The 19,018-nt window shown below is 33.3% G+C and overlaps 1 protein-coding gene across 2 annotated transcripts in view; it reads left to right on the forward strand.

Moving 5' to 3' along the window:
- The window catches only part of Sulf1 (Extracellular sulfatase Sulf1), a 68,029-nt gene that overhangs the window by 15,275 nt on the left and 33,736 nt on the right, over positions 1 to 19,018 (forward strand). For both annotated transcript variants that reach the window (XM_013311494.1, XM_013311495.1), the window contains exons 2-3: positions 16,868 to 17,709; positions 17,947 to 18,086. In XM_013311494.1, coding sequence (XP_013166948.1) covers positions 17,021 to 17,709; positions 17,947 to 18,086 — 829 coding nt within the window. In that variant the 5' untranslated portion in view covers positions 16,868 to 17,020. The remainder of the gene's footprint in view (positions 1 to 16,867; positions 17,710 to 17,946; positions 18,087 to 19,018) is intronic.

Here is a 19,018-nt window from a genome sequence, read left to right on the forward strand (position 1 = left end):
ATGTAACCCGATCGCTATTATTCATGCTTGAGCTCTGACTTACAATAATTGCTAATACCACAAAAGCTATACATAGTTTTTTTAATGAATAATCTTTATCGAGTTTTTTAGAAATTACATTTCATGGGCAAGGACATCGGGTTAATATTATTTCTAACTAATTTTACTTTCTACTTCTTATTAATATTATAAATGCAAATGTTAAGATGGATCAATAGATAGGAGAGTTGCGGCGACAACTAGTAAGAGAACTTTTTTGAATTTGTTGCAGTTGGATATTTCGGGTAATTTTGTTATCGAAAGATGAAGGGCCAGCGATGACGAACATTCGTGAGTGTTTAGATGTTTTAATATAATTTTGTTACCATTTCAAATTACTGGCAATTGAGGTTATGTAGAAAAGTAAAGTCGAATAATAAATAAAATGCAGAAACTAGCACACACAAATTCCACAGAATTTGAACGTTAACAAGTAAAAATGTGTGTCTCAGGATAAAAGCTGCAGCTTTACATAAATCCTCATTCCTGCTGAAGTGTGAACAAACAAACCGTGCGTTGTGACTCGTTGTGAACACGACTTAAATATCTGAAGTTTTATTTTCTTTTTTTTAACTTAATATGTAAAACATTGCCCTCAGAGTCTTTACACTTAGGGCCTGCTGTTATGTAAAAAGAAACATAAACCCATAAATTTATCTTACCGTGAGTTTCTGAGACCGAAATTCGCGTTTAAAACATATTGATATAGGCATGACGAAATCTTTATACAAGGATTTTGGTCTCAGATCCCAATGGTTAGTGTGGCGATCGTGTAAATTTTTATTGAGTATTAATTTAATTTTGTACAGAAAAAAACTTGGTATTTCCTCAAAAATACGTGGATAAAATAGTTAAAATAATAAAGAACTCAATGTCCTGCTTTAATTAATACTGAATGCAGTTATATTTTAATACAATCCCAGGTAGGAGTTTGTCTCTACAGCTTTTTATGCGACTGACCTAAAAAGGTTTTACTGTACGCTTGTTACTAAGGGACTTGGGAACTCGGATTTAAAGGTAGTTTTAAATATTAAATTGTATAAAAGTCTCCTTGCATTAAAGTATTTGTAACTTCTGTCGTCGTTTTGTGTTTTTTTCTAATATTAGATAAAGAATTAAAATAATTGTACTCGAGTGGTATTATATAAATCGGCTATAGTTATAAAAATCAATATTATAGGAAAGAGAACTTGATTAAACTTATTGGCAGAACGTTCTGAAAACTCCAAAGCATCATTTTGATAGAAAAAAAGGGTCTTGACAGACGGACGGACGGACAAAAAAGTGATCCTATAAGGGTTCCGTTTTTTTCTTATGAGGTACGGAACCTTAAAAATCAAGTTCATGAAACTTTATGCTTGCATTATAGTTTAAATTCCATAACAAAAATGCAGAGTTCAGTTTATAACCAAATATTATTTTAAGTCAAATTTTTACCCTCACAGTGCATTCTAATGCTATTTTCAGACCCAACTACGATATTCAAATATCTTATAATATAACCAATATTTCATATAATGTGCCGTTTAATCTCACAAATATGCGATATTAAACGCAAAGCCTTTATATTGCTTCTTTGTAAATGGCTGATATGTACAAGTTATATGAAAACACAAAAAAATTCCAAGAAGAAGTATTAGAAACCATAGAAAGTACATACTTATGTACATAAATCGATAAAACTTTGTATATAAAGAAATAACAAATGGAATGCATTTGCATTCTATTTACCTATATAATTACTTTTATTAACAACTCGTTGAACGTAACAATGTAACTAGTTGATCGTTGACAAGGCCCTTGCCTTGATTATGTTTTAAGTGACGTCAATATAATAATATAATAAAACATTAAAGAATTTTATTTTACTAAAATTAATTGCTATTATTATGTAAATCTTTCGACTGGGTGTTTGTGCGTGTTCCGTTACATCATAATTTTTCTTCTTCAGCTACCAAAGAAATATATCATCATCAGCTCACTATACGTCCCCATCGAGGGGCTCAGAGCCTACTCTAAGTACAGGGTGTTTAGGCCATATTCAACTGGCCCAATGCGGGTTGGTTGACTTCACACATATCTTTGAATTTCTTCTCAGATATGTGCAGGTTGCATCACGATGTTTTCCTTCACCGTAAGAACGTCGGATAAATGTACATATGTAAATCGGAAATGGAAAAACACATTGGTACATGGCGGGATTTGATCCCAGGACCTGCAGATTGCAAGTCATGTGCTTGACCCCTGAGCCACCGACGCACTAAGTAAGACATATAACTACTACTAAAATATTTAATTTTGCATCTGGTCATCGCAGATGTATTCCAACTCGAGCTTTATTAATGTTCCTCTCCAACGTGGATGCATTCGGAAATCTTTTCATAAATTCAAAAGTTCGAGATTCAAAGCTCGGGTATTTACAATCGAGCCGAGCTTTCCATTCATAGCGCTCGTTCGTGCTCCAGCTTGCGGAAAAAGAACGCGTCACTCACTACGCTTCGAAGAGTAAATATTTAGAGAGAAAGATTTTCGTCAGCATTTACTAACTTGCCATAAAAATGCCTCAACATGTACGGGAAATAGATATGGGAATCGTTATCAGATTTTTATCCGCTTTGCTCTAAATAGAAAACGGGAAAGATAGGCGATATTCTTATACGCTAAAAGTTAAAGGTGCCTTAAAAACTATGCAGAAATTTTGACTAAGGCTTTGCTTTACTACTTCACGTAGTGATTAGGGTTTAGTGGTGGAAAGGTCTACAACTTTATGTTATCAGAAGGGACATTAATTCGCCCCGCTTCCGGGTTAAAGAACATTATGCAAATAAGTCGACTTTATAAACACGCTCCTTTAATAGATAAGTTAATTCTCTTTGATCCTATCTCTTTGACTATGTTACGTAAAATGAAACAGTTATTTATAACTATCACCTATATGTTTAACTAAACGAATTAAAATTTTAAGTGTATTTTTCAGACAAATTGAATAAATATGACTTTACTAGCTGTTGCCCGCGACGGCGTCCGCGTGGATTTAATGAAATAAAATTTAATATGTAGCCTATGCGTTCTTCCAGGCTATGTTCTTCGTCTATGGTAAATTTTAGCAACATTTATTGGGATACCTTCAAACAAACATCCATCCATCCATCCGTCTAAACATACGCATTTATAATATTAGTAAGATTTATCTGATAAAGTTATATATTAGAAATTACTGACTATATTTTTTTATAATTTTGCAGTATTCTACTAAAGAAGTATATAGAGTTAATATTTACTAATTATTTAATATTTACTCATAAGATTTTATATGATAATACGAAAACAAATGATAAAGCTCAAGAATGTCTGCTTCTAAGCTTAATTAATTTCCTGCAAATTCCGCAAGCGCAAGTTATAGTCGTAATAAAATAGTCGAGGAGGAGCCCAGCGTCTAAGAATTCCCTACGACGCGATTCAAAGCCTTTTTTATTTATTTCAACATTTGAAATTTCTCGTTTCAGTGGGAATATTATGCGATGCTTTATGTAATTCTTTACGGAGCACTATTTTAAGTGTGTATGAATAATCAAATAAATAAAATAGCAATTTGAACTACGTGGAATCACCTTTGTGGAATATAAAAAGCGATAAACATGCAATATGTCTCAAAAAGAACCCACAATCTAGTCAAAGTTACTTTAGTTCGCTGGATGAGACTTTTTTCTTGAAATAACAAAAAAAGAAAGTTGTGTTAAATATTTGGTGAGGCAATGTCGACAAGATATTAAATGCCCGTCTACCCGTGGGGAACCTTGAAGGGTTTCCAAACAGTTTTCCTTTCCACGCGAAATGTATGCACGATTTGTGCTCGCACTATGTTGGTTTTAGGAATATCAAATTGCGTTGAATATCGTCACCGCTGTCAGACGCACGTCTCGTTCGGCCTAAAATTGTGTTCGCTCTTTGTAACACTGAAATATGTAGCTATCGTGATCGCATTTAGTTATCTATCAATTATTCATGTGTTAACGATTCATACGCTGGAACTTATTTACATGTTTCTTTGCGCATTCGGATTGTTGCTTAAAAATTATACGATACGTATAAAGAATGCAAAAGATTGAGAGATTATTTAAACGTTCTATTTAGCGTTATAAAATGGCAAAGACAAGACGCGTTTACGGTTTACCTACTATGTTTCATTTCCTAAAACGGCAGACGTGACCACTCAAAAGGTAAGATGTAACATATCAACTACTTTTAAATTCTTTAAAAAAAATAGGATTTGAATGTGGGAAAAATTTACTTTAGTTATTCATAAAGTAAGTTACCGATAAGGTATTTTTTTTAGAATTCAAAAATAATTTCTACAGATAGACGTCTGCAATCAGCCGTTACGGCGCAATAAGCTGTTGCCAAGAACAGCTGTGCTTGCATCGCCATTTTGAATACTATTAGAGCGCATTTGTGTTAATTTCTTCTCGTATCAATTTATCATAGCTACTCTAATTAAAAAAAAAGTTTAATTCTATCCGGGTAAAAATACGCAATGAAACTGAAGACGAAATATGTAAGAATAAATTGAACGAAATCATTTAAAATACAATATTAGCGTCAGTGAAAACAGTATTACACGAACGATGTAAAATTGTTAGAATTACACGGATGATGTATCTGCCACTCGTGTAAGACGACTAAAACCCAACAGTCTGGAACAGAGTACAAGTTAAGCGTACATTAGAAACAACGTACCGTGGCCTGGTCGTATCAACCAACTGGGAATTACTACTCATTAAGGTCCATGAAATAGAGTTTGACCAGAAATAGTCGCTTTAAAAAGATCCACAAATCTACTCTGATGCATTCAGTGACAGACGAAGGACTTTAGAATTATTTTTGGACACTTTTAATTTTTAGTTCCCGAAAATGTCTTCTCATGTAGGCCAGAGACAACATGTTTTTTTTATTCACGCAAAAATAGATTACATTAAGAACACCACATTCACCATTTCCTATATTAAACCCTTAGTCTTAACCAATGGACTCTGGAGTCTTTCAACTTTAATTTAAGTATCTACAGAAGAAAATCTTTGTTTATTCCTTTAATTAAACAACTTATTACCGTCGTTTCCTTTCGTTTAAAATAATTAGAAGGAGTATTCTTGGTTATTTAATGAAGCGTTTACCTCAGTTATTATGTACAGGTGCAGAGGATGCAGTGAGATTTGCTTGAATATTGCACACCACCTCGGGCGCTGCGTCGCTTTCATGTTTGTTGCTTTGTATATTGTACTCTATATACTCGTAATAATAAAGTTGTCGGTGCATATGTATACGTAGAATATATACGAATAGATATAGAAAATATACGTCTTTAAATTAGTAACATAAACATATAAAATTTAAAGATTTTTTACAAAGCAATTAGTTTCCTAATTATTTGTTACGGCTTATTTTTTTGTTCTATTTCAAACATCTAAATTGTTATCGAAGCGTAATTAACGAAATGATTTAGTGTACATTATGTATAAAAAATTGATGCTAAGCGATGATTTAAGTAGCCGTTACTTTGAGGGCAGTAGTTAGTCTTCTTTTGTTAAAATACAGAATTACTAGCTGCGGCTAGTTGCTCCATCCACAATTAAAAAATAACATAATTAGTAGTCTATGTGTTTTTCCATATTATGTTTTATATGTATGCCAAATTTCATCGATATTAATTTAGCAAGTCTGGAGATACGTTCAAACATCCTTTCATCCATCTAAACATTCGAATTAATAATATTAGTCAGATAAAAACTATTCTCTTTTCTCTTGATTGTGTCGTTATCCTCGTTCTCTCGTGGATTCATTTCTAACGAATCATACACATGGGAAATTAAGAGCTTCGCAGTTGCAATTTTTGTTCAAGCTAGAAAATTTTGTAATTTTCATTGAATTACAAGATTGTGTTCAAAGACAATAACATGATAATTTTTATTCATACATATTCACAGATAAAATATAAAAATATTTGATTGAAAAATTGTTGATTAAGGCCATCTATATGTGAAAATTCTCAGTGTACTTTTATTTATTTTCTCTACTATACCTTTTACTAAACTTCAAACATCATAATATAACGTTTTAACTTTTTTTAACTGTTAAGTATTTAATTTTTTTGTTGAAGTAATTTAAAAGAACCGCTACTCAAGTCTGATTATTGTCCGCGATTCCGGTTGTTTTTATCTTAATTTAAAGGTCAAGTATAATACTAAATGATACTTCAGTGTTGAAAAGAAATGCTTTACTGTACCATAGAGAGACAAACATACAAAAAGTATTATATCTTACTAATATTATAAAAGCGAATGTTTGGATGGAAGGATGGATGTTTAAAGGTATATCCAGAACGGCTGTATGGATCTCGCTGAAATTTGACATAGGTGTATAACGAGGTCTGGTAGAACACATAGGCTATCAATTAAGTTCTTTTTACACCGCGCGGAAGAAGTCGCGGGCGACTGCTAATAGTTCATAAAGGTGATTTGGAGTGAAAACTCATAATATGAATGGGAAAGTTTCATAGCTTATCAAGTGACTGTCTCTTCATTGGCTTAAACTTTAATATACAATAATTATACAGTACAATGCCTCGCATGCTATACGCGAAACATGAGATTGCTAATGCAGCTTGCAGCAATTCCGAGAGATTAAACCGATGTTGGTGCAATCGGGAAGTGTAAAGTGCAAATGGGACAGACAGATGGGAACAAGATTGTTTATTAGCGCATGTCTGCACTACAATAGAGTACTAAAATAGAAAACGGTACATTGTCGTCGGATTCGGCCGATTGCCAACTATTGTTGTGGTTTGTGTGCGAACGCAAAGGGAATTGGATTAAAAAGAAAGATGTTTCTGAACAAATATTTACTTTATCGATAAATACAAATGACGATAAAAACTTTAATTTGAATTACAGTTAATACATTTGTTGTCGTGTAGACTTTATACCATAACTAGCTGACGCCCGCGACGCCGTCCACGCGGAATTAAAATAAAATACAATTAGTGACTTATGTGTTCTTCAATTAGTGACTATGTTCTATATGTATGGCAAATTTCATCGAGATCAGAACATCCATCCATTCATCCAAACAGTCCCCTTTATAATATTAGTAAGATAGATTTTTTGATTCAGATTTCCAGCGTTTGTATTTGAGAAAACTTACAAGCAAAGATTTCACTTTTATTATTCTCAAACTTATTCTTATTTTTTATGACCTGTAATATTATAATACTAAGAAACATTTTACATTACTTAAAAAGTTCTCTCGGAAATGGTTATTTGACAAAATTTTGAGGTTAAGTGAAGTCGAGTTTGAAATGGGTCTATGAACGTCAGTGCCGATAACTCTATCAAAAGCAATCACCGTACCTCTTAACACTAATGCACTACTTTTATAGGTAAAAGGCTTTTAACCTGCCTTTATCATTTATATAGTATGTACTTTGTTGGTATCTATGCAGAAATATTCTCAACCCATGCGAAGAAATAATTTATCTTTAAAAAAATGTTAACTAGATTGCAAATGTTAGAGATACGGCTAATTAGATTTTATTAATACCCACTTAAGAATTAAGTTTCGCTTAAAATTTCTTGATAACTGTAAATTAACAATTCTATCCTTTTTAGGAAAAAAAACGGAACCCTTATAGGATCAGTTTGTTGTCCGTTCATCTGTCTATCAAGACCCTTTTTGTCAAAAACGCTTGAAGGTGTCAAGCTGGAATTTATTTACTACAACGATATTATTCAAATATTAACATGTTCAATTACACGGATAATAAAATTGATACCAGATGATTGTAAATATTATCGTTGTTAATTAAATTGTCATACTAAAAACATAATTAAGAAATAAATTACAACGCTTAGAAGTTGAACTAATGCGTAACGATGTCTATCCACATAAGTTAATTAAGCCGAGACACTGATTAATTGATACAACCATACTATAAATTGCTTGTAATTTATTATAATTTATTTGTTTTTTTTTCCGCAAAATATTTTTTTTTTAAAAAATTCTTTAAGCGAAATTAAATTTTTTTTAAATGACTCGACGTTTAATATAGAAAGGCAATCGAAATTACATTTGTTATGTTTATTGATTATAATATTCGTTGGGGAATTTACAATTTAAAAAAAAAAGTAAACAGCAAAACGTAGACAACAAAAGAAATCCATCCATGGTTGTTACGTTTATAGAATCTCATATAGTTTCCTTAAGCTAAGATATCGTATTAAATTTCGGAGTTAAGAGCAAGAATCAAAAAGCCCAGACCCATTCCAAGCTGTAGTGACTCAGAGAATGATGATGATGTTATTCTTAAAATGTAATCATTTTGAGGCTAGTTTTCATGATGTTTAGTATTCATTTGTTTATAATTTTTCACATTGCCCCGAAAAAAACAAATCAGAATCACTAAACGTTCTGTTTACAAAAGTTTGTATCTGCAAATCTAAAAGGATGGCAAGAGCGATTCTCAGTAGTTGAATGTTTAGTCTGAGCGTGACGTTAACACTGGGTACAGTTACGTGCAAACTTTCCGGCGGCTTGCTATTTTTTGCCAGACGTTGCGCAAAACACAATTTTATGTATTGTCAATGTAAAGTGATGCGAGGGTGGTCCACATCACTTTTCACATTTTCTTCTACCAACAGTTCGATAGGGGTACTAAGGTACATTATTTTAGTCGGTACGGGCCTCATCTTAAATTCACCTATAAGCCTGACAGCCCAAACATATTGAATATCTAACGTTTCATTGCTGCTTTTGCATCTCACGGTGCCCTATGACATTTATTCCTTCATAAAAATAATACCCCCAGACGTCCCAACAGGCACTTACTTGCAAACTGTGCATCAAGCGCTAACCACGAGCTTCCCTGAAGTTTGAATATTTTATTATCAATTCACCATCTATTTATTATTGTTGGCAAAATAAAATAAATTGCGATAGACGTCCTCGGCGCCACATGGGCCAAGATGTTCGTGGGAAACGCCTCAAATAGATGCCATTAGTTTAATGCCTTTAAAGTCAACGTCTGGTCTAATTTGTTTTATGTTTACATATGTAGGTACAGTTTCAATTTATTTTGTTTGAGACGTATAAGTGTTTTTGTGCGATGTAACTTTTTTACCTTTAACTTTGGTAATCTGTGATTTTTTTGTGAGCAAGTAATGCATGCGAATGTAAAAGGAAAAATCATTTCAAGCACTTAGCGTTACTTCGAATTTTAAGTTCGATCGTTATTTAAACTGCCAATGCTGTACTTTGCTGCAAAAAGCTTATGTCAGCTTCAATACATGCATACAGCAATGAAAGCAATTCACTGCATTTTGTGCGGCTCTATATAGAGCGCTACCAATGAATTGGATTTCAATTTTGGAGAGCTTTGTTGCTGCGAATTGCGTGATTTTCACACTGAGAAATGTTTTTAGAATACGTTTATGTAGTGCGAGGTGGCGGAGAAATTTAGGTATCTGTGACTTACAGATCCTAGATTTATTTCTAGTGTACGTAGAATATTTATTGCTTTGCTTAAAAACAACATGAAATCTTTCGAAACTTCACACATCATTAATATGGTGGCACAATTAAATCGGCCTATTTATAAATAAAAAAAAGTATTATGTTGCTAATATTAAATTTTAATGTTGCACTTGTAATCATTAAGAAAGATGTATACATTTTACGCGACTGCAGTATTTGTTACAAGAGTAGATTGGTTTGTTTTATATCGTTTAACGCGATGACACGCTTTTAATGAAGGTATCGCGTGGGCGCCGCGCGTTTGTACTGCTCGACCGCCGAGCGGGCAGCGCGCTTGCAATTAGTTCTCTAAACCCAATGATTTGTGGTTTTGTTCATGTTACTACTATTACCGCAATTAATTATATTTTAATTTTAGCCATGTTTTGTGTGGTTATGTCGAGAAAAATGACAAAAGTAGAAATAATCCGAGAGATATTCATGATTACAAATTACAGAGATAGAGAGCCACAAAATCTTTGGTAAAGATTTTTGAGATGAGGCGGAGCAGTGATATATTTAGCAGCTAAAGAAAGAATACCCAAGTTAAGTAAGTGATCTAAAGTTGTTGATGACGAATCCAAGTAACAGTTCTAATATTACTAAGTTGCTAACGACACAATTTCGCTCCGACATGTGACCAATTGTAACTTGATACGTCTATAATCGTTAACGGGCCTTAAGTGACTGGCAGACGAACTTCTTTCTATTTTGTTGCACAGCTCTTTGATTATTTTTACTACAGGAATAAAAAATAAAGATATTACGTTTCTTATTACTGGAAAAGATATTTACAATATGTTTAAGTTGACTTTAACTACATTTTTCAGTAACTAGCGGTCGCCCGCGACTTCGATATTTTGGAATTTAAAAATATAGACAGTCAGACAAAATTTAAAAAACGGTTTTATTATCAGGTACTCAAAACATTTTGGGTATGGAATATAAATTTTTTTCGATATTACATACAGACATTAAAATCTAATTTTTATGTATAGATTAATTATTAGTAGCTTTTATTAAATTGTGCGTAAACTTAACCGTTTTCACGATTCATCGTTTAACTTGAAAATAATGATAGGAAAGTAATTTTCCGTCAAATTTTGCATTGAGCTATTTCGTATTTTAGAGATGTGCTTTTGGAAATTTGGGTTTATTTTAGGTTTATTCTACGAAAGTCTCATTATCAATTATCAAATTATCGCGAGGTCGCGTACCTATTCTTGTAACGCGGCTTATTGCGTACTTACCACTGGTTTAACTAATCCTTCGACTTAATAAACCTGTCTACGTCTTGGTTTGCAACGTGCAAGTATTCAATACTTTCAAGGAAATATTGCGCTTCTAAGTAATAAAGTGATTTAACTGGGAACGTATCTGTTTATTTCTACGAAACAATGTTTTGTATTCGAAATCATTGTTTATATTTTCCTTAAATGAATGTTTAAGTAAACATTTTTAAAGGAAAAATATATGATAGTATTGCTATATTTTTTGCACATTGTCGTCCGCAGTGCGGTTATTCAAATGTCTCAAATTAATTCATTTCCTTCCTTCTATCACTGTGTTTTACATCACAGGAGTTTTTTTTCTGTAACTGTATAATATTGTGTTGAATTCAAATTTTAATGTTGCTTTATGCAAAGTACATTTTTTTTGCCGCACTTATCACTGGGGAGTTGAATTCCTTTGTCACTTAGTGAGCTTTAAGTGTGGTGAAGTGTGTCTTATCGTAATTATTTGAAATCTTCTATGTTTTTGTAATCAAATACAAAAAAATTATCTCTCAAAACTTTGGTATTTGACTTCTAAATGGTCTTCTTGAGTTCTTCTTCTTCTTGAGTTCTTGAGTTATCTCCACAACTTTAAAAGTGTATATGATGTTAAAAAAATCATAAACATAAATAACATAATTGATCGTCTTAATTCAAAATTCATAGCAAAAACTTACATATACGGTGTCCTGGAACTCAAAGAAAACAAAGGTGCTTTAAAGTTTATTTTCAATTAGATAGAGTTTATAGGCAAGTTCAAAGTTGAAAAGTTACCCGTGCGAGCGAGGGACACCAACAAATGCGGTCTTCGCTCCGACATCAGTCGCAATCAGTCGGAAGGCGAACTGATTGCTCCCAACCGACGTTACGAATGGCAAACTATAAACTAAGGAACTACCTTCTCATTCGTAATCATTTAGAATACTTCGAGTTGCATTCGTGAATAAATAGTACTTACTAATTGGCAATGATGTTTTAAACAGATTCATTAATAAATTTCTAGAGACAAAGATTTTTATTTATCAAAGTGCAGGTTAAGTTGCTTAGATATTAGTAACAAATCATCTCAAAATAAATAAAATATTTATGTACCTCGTCGTACGTTTATATTTCTGTTCATTGGGACGATCTCAAAAAAATCGATCGATGACCTAAGCCATGTAAAGCCAATAATGTTGGCCCCTACTACCATTTCGTCACACATCTCGAAACATAACTCGAATTAAAACGAATGCTACAAAATCTATATCAAAGCGTCTATTACAAAATCAGGACTATTTTAAATTTATCTGATTGGCGCATATTGGTAATATTCTTGCCAATTTTCTGAGAATAAAATATCTTAAGTAAAATCTAACCAAATAACATCAACTAGTCCATGGCAACTCAGTAGGAATAATTTATTACTTTTTAGTATTTCAGAGATTTTTTATCTGTTTTTAACGAAAGATTAACGAGTGCACTTAAAAGAGGAAATGAAGACGGAATTAAGGATGTGATTTACTTCGGCGACGAGTTTTAAGAATTTGTACGTGACTTACAAATTCGAGAAATGGTATAATATATTTAATTCTTCTTCTTACAAACTTTTCCCAGATGTAGGTTAATCTTATTTTTTACATCACAAATATAAATGCTTAAATGGAAGTCCCGGCACAAATGTTAGTATGTACCATTTTTGTTTAAGCAATAAATCATTTTTCATTTTTTCACAAATATAAAATACTAGCTGTAAGCCCTCGACTCCGTCCGCGTGGATATATAAAAAAACTTAATTAGTATAGCCTTTGTGTTCTTTGAGACTATGTTCTATACGTATTAATCGAGATCCGTTCAGCCGTTCTAGAGATATCTTCAAACACCCATCAATCCATCCACATCACATCCATCTAAACATTGACATTTATAATGTTAGAAAGTTAAATAAAAACCACCTCTTCAAGGCATAAATTCGAAAAAAAAGAATAAATAGTATCTTATGTCCGTCTCCTGGATCTAAGCTACCTCCTCACCAATTTTCAGCCATATTGGTAAAGCCGTCCTTGAGTTATAAATAGTGTAACTAACACGTCTTTCTTTTATAGTATATTCACGTTTTGTTTTTAATTTATAATGATAAAAAAGTAGACTAGGGGGTAAATAAAGTGCAATCGCTCCGAAGCGATTCCATAACGAACTTCAACATTGTTTATAGAACTGACAATAACTTTTGATAAGTCACGTGATAGTCGCGCGTCACTTCTATACAATTTTAAAGTTCGTTATGGAATCGCTTTAAATGCACTGTGTTTAACCCCGCTAATTTTTAGTTGAAACAAACTCAAAAACTATTAAACCCACTTCTATAAGTTGCAATATACTATGCTATGTGTTAAAAGCTAAACTACGATTTCCGCGAGCAGTATGCATTGTTCTAACGAGATAGACACGTAAACAAATACTACAGATGTTTGAACTAGTTGAAATACTCCGTGTTTTGCGAACTATGCACATATGTACCGGCAAAGGATAATGTACGATAAAAACATTCAAATACACTTTGAAGAAGTTTAATGCATTTAGAATTTCAATAAGTTTTATCTTTCCAAAACATTTGATTGTTATCCGTTGGTCCGATCGGCCTACCGACCAATCTGTCCAATGGGAAACACCCAAACATTTTGAAATGCTAGTGAGATATACTATAAAGGAAAAGGGTCTCGACATACAGAGACGGACGGACAACAAAGGCCACTATCTCAAAGGTCAGCAACGCATCTATGGTTCCTCTGGTATTGCTGATGTCCATGGGCGTCGTTGAAGTGTTCCAGCTGCTCGTTTGCCCCCTTCTGTTATAAAAAAAGTGATCCTATAATATAAGGGTTCCATTTTTTTCCAATGAGATGCGGAACCCTAAAAAGACATGTAAACTAAGAGCAGATTTGTGTAATCTTAATTGTAGAACACAATCGATCAGTTTTCCCGATTTATAAATTAAATGCGAATAAAGTTTTGTAGCCGGCAACCATTAAGGAGATTTACATAAAGCTTCCGCCCGCTGTCGGTGAAACTTTGCGAAATGGGTGATTAACTTCTAATTTATAAAGGTTCATTAAAATTGTAGCGTTAGATGGCGAAAAAGAAAGCAAACCTTGGTTTTATCCGACGTTTGTTTATAACCTTGCTGATGGAGAGTTTGTACATTTTTCTTAGACATTTAACAGACATCGATGTATCTTCAAGGTGGTTACGTATAAATATTTCAGTATAATTACGCCTTTATGTTACCGAAAATAACATCTCTGACTCACAGATTCGTCTGATAATTTAATTATTACCGTATTTTAAGCAACCTTACTAATCTATCTATATATACATATGTAAGAAAGTCGTGTTAGTTACACTATTTATAACTCAAGAACGGATTTACCGATATGGCTGAAAATTGGTGAGGAGGTAGCTTAGAGCCAGGAGACGGACATAGAATACTATTTATTCACTTTTTTCAAATTTATTTATGCTTTTTATTTAACTTACTAATATTATAAATGCGAATGTTTAGATGGATGTGATGTGGATGGATGGATGGGTGTTTGAAGATATCTCTAGACTGGTAGAACTGATCTCGATTAAATTTGGCATACGTATAGAACATAGTCTGAAAAAACACATAGGCTACACTAATTAATTTTTTTATATAATATATCCACGCGGACGGAGTCGCGGGCGACATCTAGTATTATAATAGTGAAAACGGCTCTACGGATTTTGATGATATTTGGCACACATGTAAAACATAGTCTGGAAGGATACATAGGCTACTTATTAAGATTTTTTTAATTCCACGCGTACGGAGTAGCGGACAGCTAGTTGAAATAATTCCGATAACAAGCTCAACGGGAAACACCGATATTATACCATCAATGTTTACCTTCCCGTATATTTTTGAATCTATATAAGAATAATGTATTTACGTTCCTTATTATGTTCATAATTTTACTATAAACAATGTTAAAAGTCAATACGTGTTTTGGTTTAAACAAAAACAGGATTGTGGTATTGTTCGGGAGTTGTTTTGAACGAGCTATTGTAAATAGAAACCGGCGTGCTTTCTCCGCGAAAACAAAGTTAATAGCGAAAAGTAAACAACATCTGATTTCATGCACTAGTAGTTTGTTGGAGTACAATTAAAAATACTCGAAATAAGCAGCTTATTTCTGTGCCATTATTGTACTTACTATCGCTTGAATAATAAAAAATAAACCTTGATGAAGTGTTATTAATTATGTTGATTATTAGCCTTTTAATACGATTAGTGTCTCTGATATCTATCATTATAATTGCGAATGTTTGAATGGATGGATGTTTGTTAGAAGATATCTGCAGAACGACTGCATGGAGCTTCGTGAAATTTGGCATAGATGGCCTGGAGGCCTAGACTACTAATTATTTTTTTTACTTCTCTGTAGAGAAAGTCGTGTGCGACATCAATTTTGTCTATTAGTTATCAAGATCATCAGTACTTGGAGTAACTAGTTTCTCAGTACCACAGCATTTATTGATAATTATTCGACCCCTATCAATAACAGGACCTCATGTCGCCCGTACATAAATCAAGATCGGTACGATTCCCAGTGTACGCTCAGTCACTTAATTTCAACCCCAATTGATTTTACCATTGTCAAGCTCGGCTGCGAAAGGGTTATGTGTATGTGTAATGGGTTAGTTCACCTCATAGGCTATTTAAAGGTTAGTCATTATTTTTATTAATGTCTAAACTAACATCCTATCGGTTACTGCTAAAATGTTTTGTAGATTTTAAATTGTAACAGTTTTTTTTTAAATGTGGAAAGAAATTAATGTAGTAAATATATTTTTTTACATTCATAAATCTGTAAGAAGCTTTTAGTAGAAGAAATAAGTTTTCAAATCTAAAATTAAAATAACTGTCGTCACCTCTATAACGGTAGGATGTTAAGTTGTCTTTGATCTGTCATCACTCTTTGAAATGGACATAACTTTGAAGCTCGTTCTAATTTCTGTACATATCAAACCATATTGAATCTGACATATTTACACGCCAGTTACATATTATACTTTTAATAACTTGGAATAGTTTTTTTCTTTTTACCTATATCAATTTCGTTTTGATATTATTTTATGCCATTCTTTTAGACATAATTAGAATCCTTTGGCGCGAATGATATGCTTTCGTTACAAAATCCAGTGTCAGAATGAATAGTGAGGGGAAACAAACGTCGACATTTTAGTAAGGCGACATGTTGGGTCAATACACTGGCGAATTTCCGGATTTTCTGCCTAACAATACATACATATTATTAGGTGCCTGACTGACAAGGGGGTAATGTTTAAAAGATAAATGAATATGTACGTTTAAGTTCACAGTAATTCCATTTTCAAACTTATCAGACCTCCTTCACAGATTTAAAAAGCGAGATGTCGTTCGGTAGTGGGTAGTGGAAGAATACGAATCGACTAACGTTAGTTAGGTTAAGCTATAGATTGTTTGAATCTAGATCGGTTCTAACTAGTAGCATATTCAAGTTGCTGAGCTGTCGGTAAACATCCGGTTTAACGTTTACAATTGCTATTTTTAGTTTCTCTAAATATTTTCTCGTTATGACCAAAACATTATTAGCAACTTTGAAAACATCACCAGTTTATGCTTTTAGGTATGTTAAGGAACGTTAAATGCTTAAAAGCGTTTCCACTTGACCAATTTAAAGGAAAGTCGTAAATAAAATTAGGGAAATTTCCGACAGAAATGCTCCCAGGGTTTAATTGTTTGCGGTTATACGAAATGGGGGCGTTGATTTTACAATGTTGGAATTTTCGAAACTTTTAGCGAATGCAAATGCTATTATGGGTATTAGAATTAATTGAGGTAACAAATGTATAAAGTTCTTTTATTGCTGCTAACAATTTTGTTAATGTAATAATTTTGGTAAAGCCATTACTTAAACTTTTTTAAGATTCATATATTTTTGTTACAGGTGACATACAATATGGCGCTTAGACTCGGCAGGATGCTGTTGCTGCTGCTACAAACAGACACGACATAATTATCGTGTTTGTAAGACTCAACACTTATATTAAACTGAATACAACATCGAAAGTTAGTGACGTACTAGTACAAAGACATAACAATGAATTTAAAGATAATCCCGTTGATTCTTACGTGGAACATCTTACTGATCGCAGCGAAGCGAGAATCGTTCGAAGACGAAGACTCTATAAGAGCAAAGGAACTCAGAAACAAAGAGAACAATCGTAACAGAACTACCTTTAATGGAACCTTGACGGATATACCAGAAAGACGATACTTAAGACACAGAAATAGCTCTAGATACCGCGGTGACAGACGGAGATTTTGGGAACGGGAACATGAAATAAGACGTGAAAGACGAAAAGGATCTGAAGCGCATTCTTCAGAAGAGTACTCTGTATTCAACAGAACAAATCCTTACAATTTGAGGAATGTAGACAAGCCCCGAAGACCAGAGAAACATTGGAATAAAAGCAGCATGGAAAGAATCACAACGGAAAGAAGAAAAATATTGAATCAAAGTAAACCGGATCGATCTCATCCTATTCCAGTAAAGGAGAATACAACAAGAATGAAGGGTAAAATAACTAATAAATGGCAAAACAATGGATATATACCGTATCCCCAGCCGAGGGAGAAGAAACCAAATATAATTTTGATATTGACCGATGATCAAGATGTTGAATTGGGCAGTCTTAATTTCATGCCGCGGACCATGAAAGCAATAAGAAGTGCTGGAGCTGAGTTTCGACATGCTTATACAACTACACCTATGTGCTGCCCATCAAGGTAAACTATCAATGAAATTTTATGCATCCAAATACCTCAAACATCCATACCCATCATCATCTTTCAACTACATTTGGTTTCTGAGGCTAAAATCTCTGTATAAAAGTGATCGTCATCTCTGTCTTTCATCTTTGACAAAACAGAGATAATATGTTTCAAACGAGGATTTTGGACTTGGAAACCCACGGTTATTAAATAGTTTGCGTAGTATCAAGTGTTATGTTGACATTATCGTAGGAGTTCTCTGCTGACGGGAGTGTACATCCACAATCACAACGTGTACACGAACAACGACAACTGCTCGTCTCCGATGTGGCAGGCCACACATGAGACCAACACCTTCGCCACGTACCTCTCTAACGCCGGATACCGCACTGGTAAGTTTGATTGCAATATTTTGTTCGAATGATAGCGTCAATAGATGAATATTTACGTTAAAATCCGTGGTCCTTCGCGTCGATACTTTTTTGATATAATGACTGTTAACGTTTCAAAGGTGGTTTAACACATGGTTATAGAGTAATTTGGTCGTATTCTCAATTTTTTCTTATCTTTGAAATCTTTTTGTTTATAAAATGTGTCGCAAAATATGTAAATTATCGTCATCAGTGTCAACGGAACGTACTCATTTTATTTCTCTAAAACTGTATAACGGATTAAAAAGATGACAGGTATTAGAAAACGTTGATTTCCCCACTTATTATTTCGCGATTATAATGAATTGGTCCGCGTCACCGGTCCAACTAGAAGTGTCGGTTACTGCAGGTCGCAACGTCGCAGAATGTAAACACCAGTCCAGTTGGTCCACTAGCATTAAAATTTCAAATAGCAATTGGGTATTTACACATTCCTCTCCGCTAGACAGTTTGTCAATGTGTGTCAGATTTAATCGGTGAGATTGACGACTACGAAAATCGAAATTAAATGCATTTTAAGTAGTCAATATATGTTATGTATTTTTTAAGAACTTTATTTCTTTGGAAGTTAATGTGGATAATAAGCAAAATTTAAGTTTGCCCATTGCCCACGTGCAGATCTAAAAATCATTCATCATCATTCATTCATTCATTCATTTAGACCAGTGGTTCCCAAACTTATTTTGTCTATTGCCCTCTTTGAGAATAAATATTTTTTTAGCGCCCCCATATTTTCACATATTTAAAAACCACTATAACTTCAAATTAAATTAATTAATTATTGTGACCTATATATGTATATTAACGGAGCATTCTTAACGCAAATTTTACTATAACCCGCAACTTGAGACCTGCTGAAATTTGTCACAGATGTAGATCACAGTCTGAAAGAA

The sequence above is a fragment of the Papilio xuthus genome, unplaced genomic scaffold (assembly GCF_000836235.2).
Source record: "Papilio xuthus unplaced genomic scaffold, Pxut_1.1 DF827680.1, whole genome shotgun sequence".
Lineage (NCBI taxonomy): Eukaryota > Metazoa > Arthropoda > Insecta > Lepidoptera > Papilionidae > Papilio > Papilio xuthus.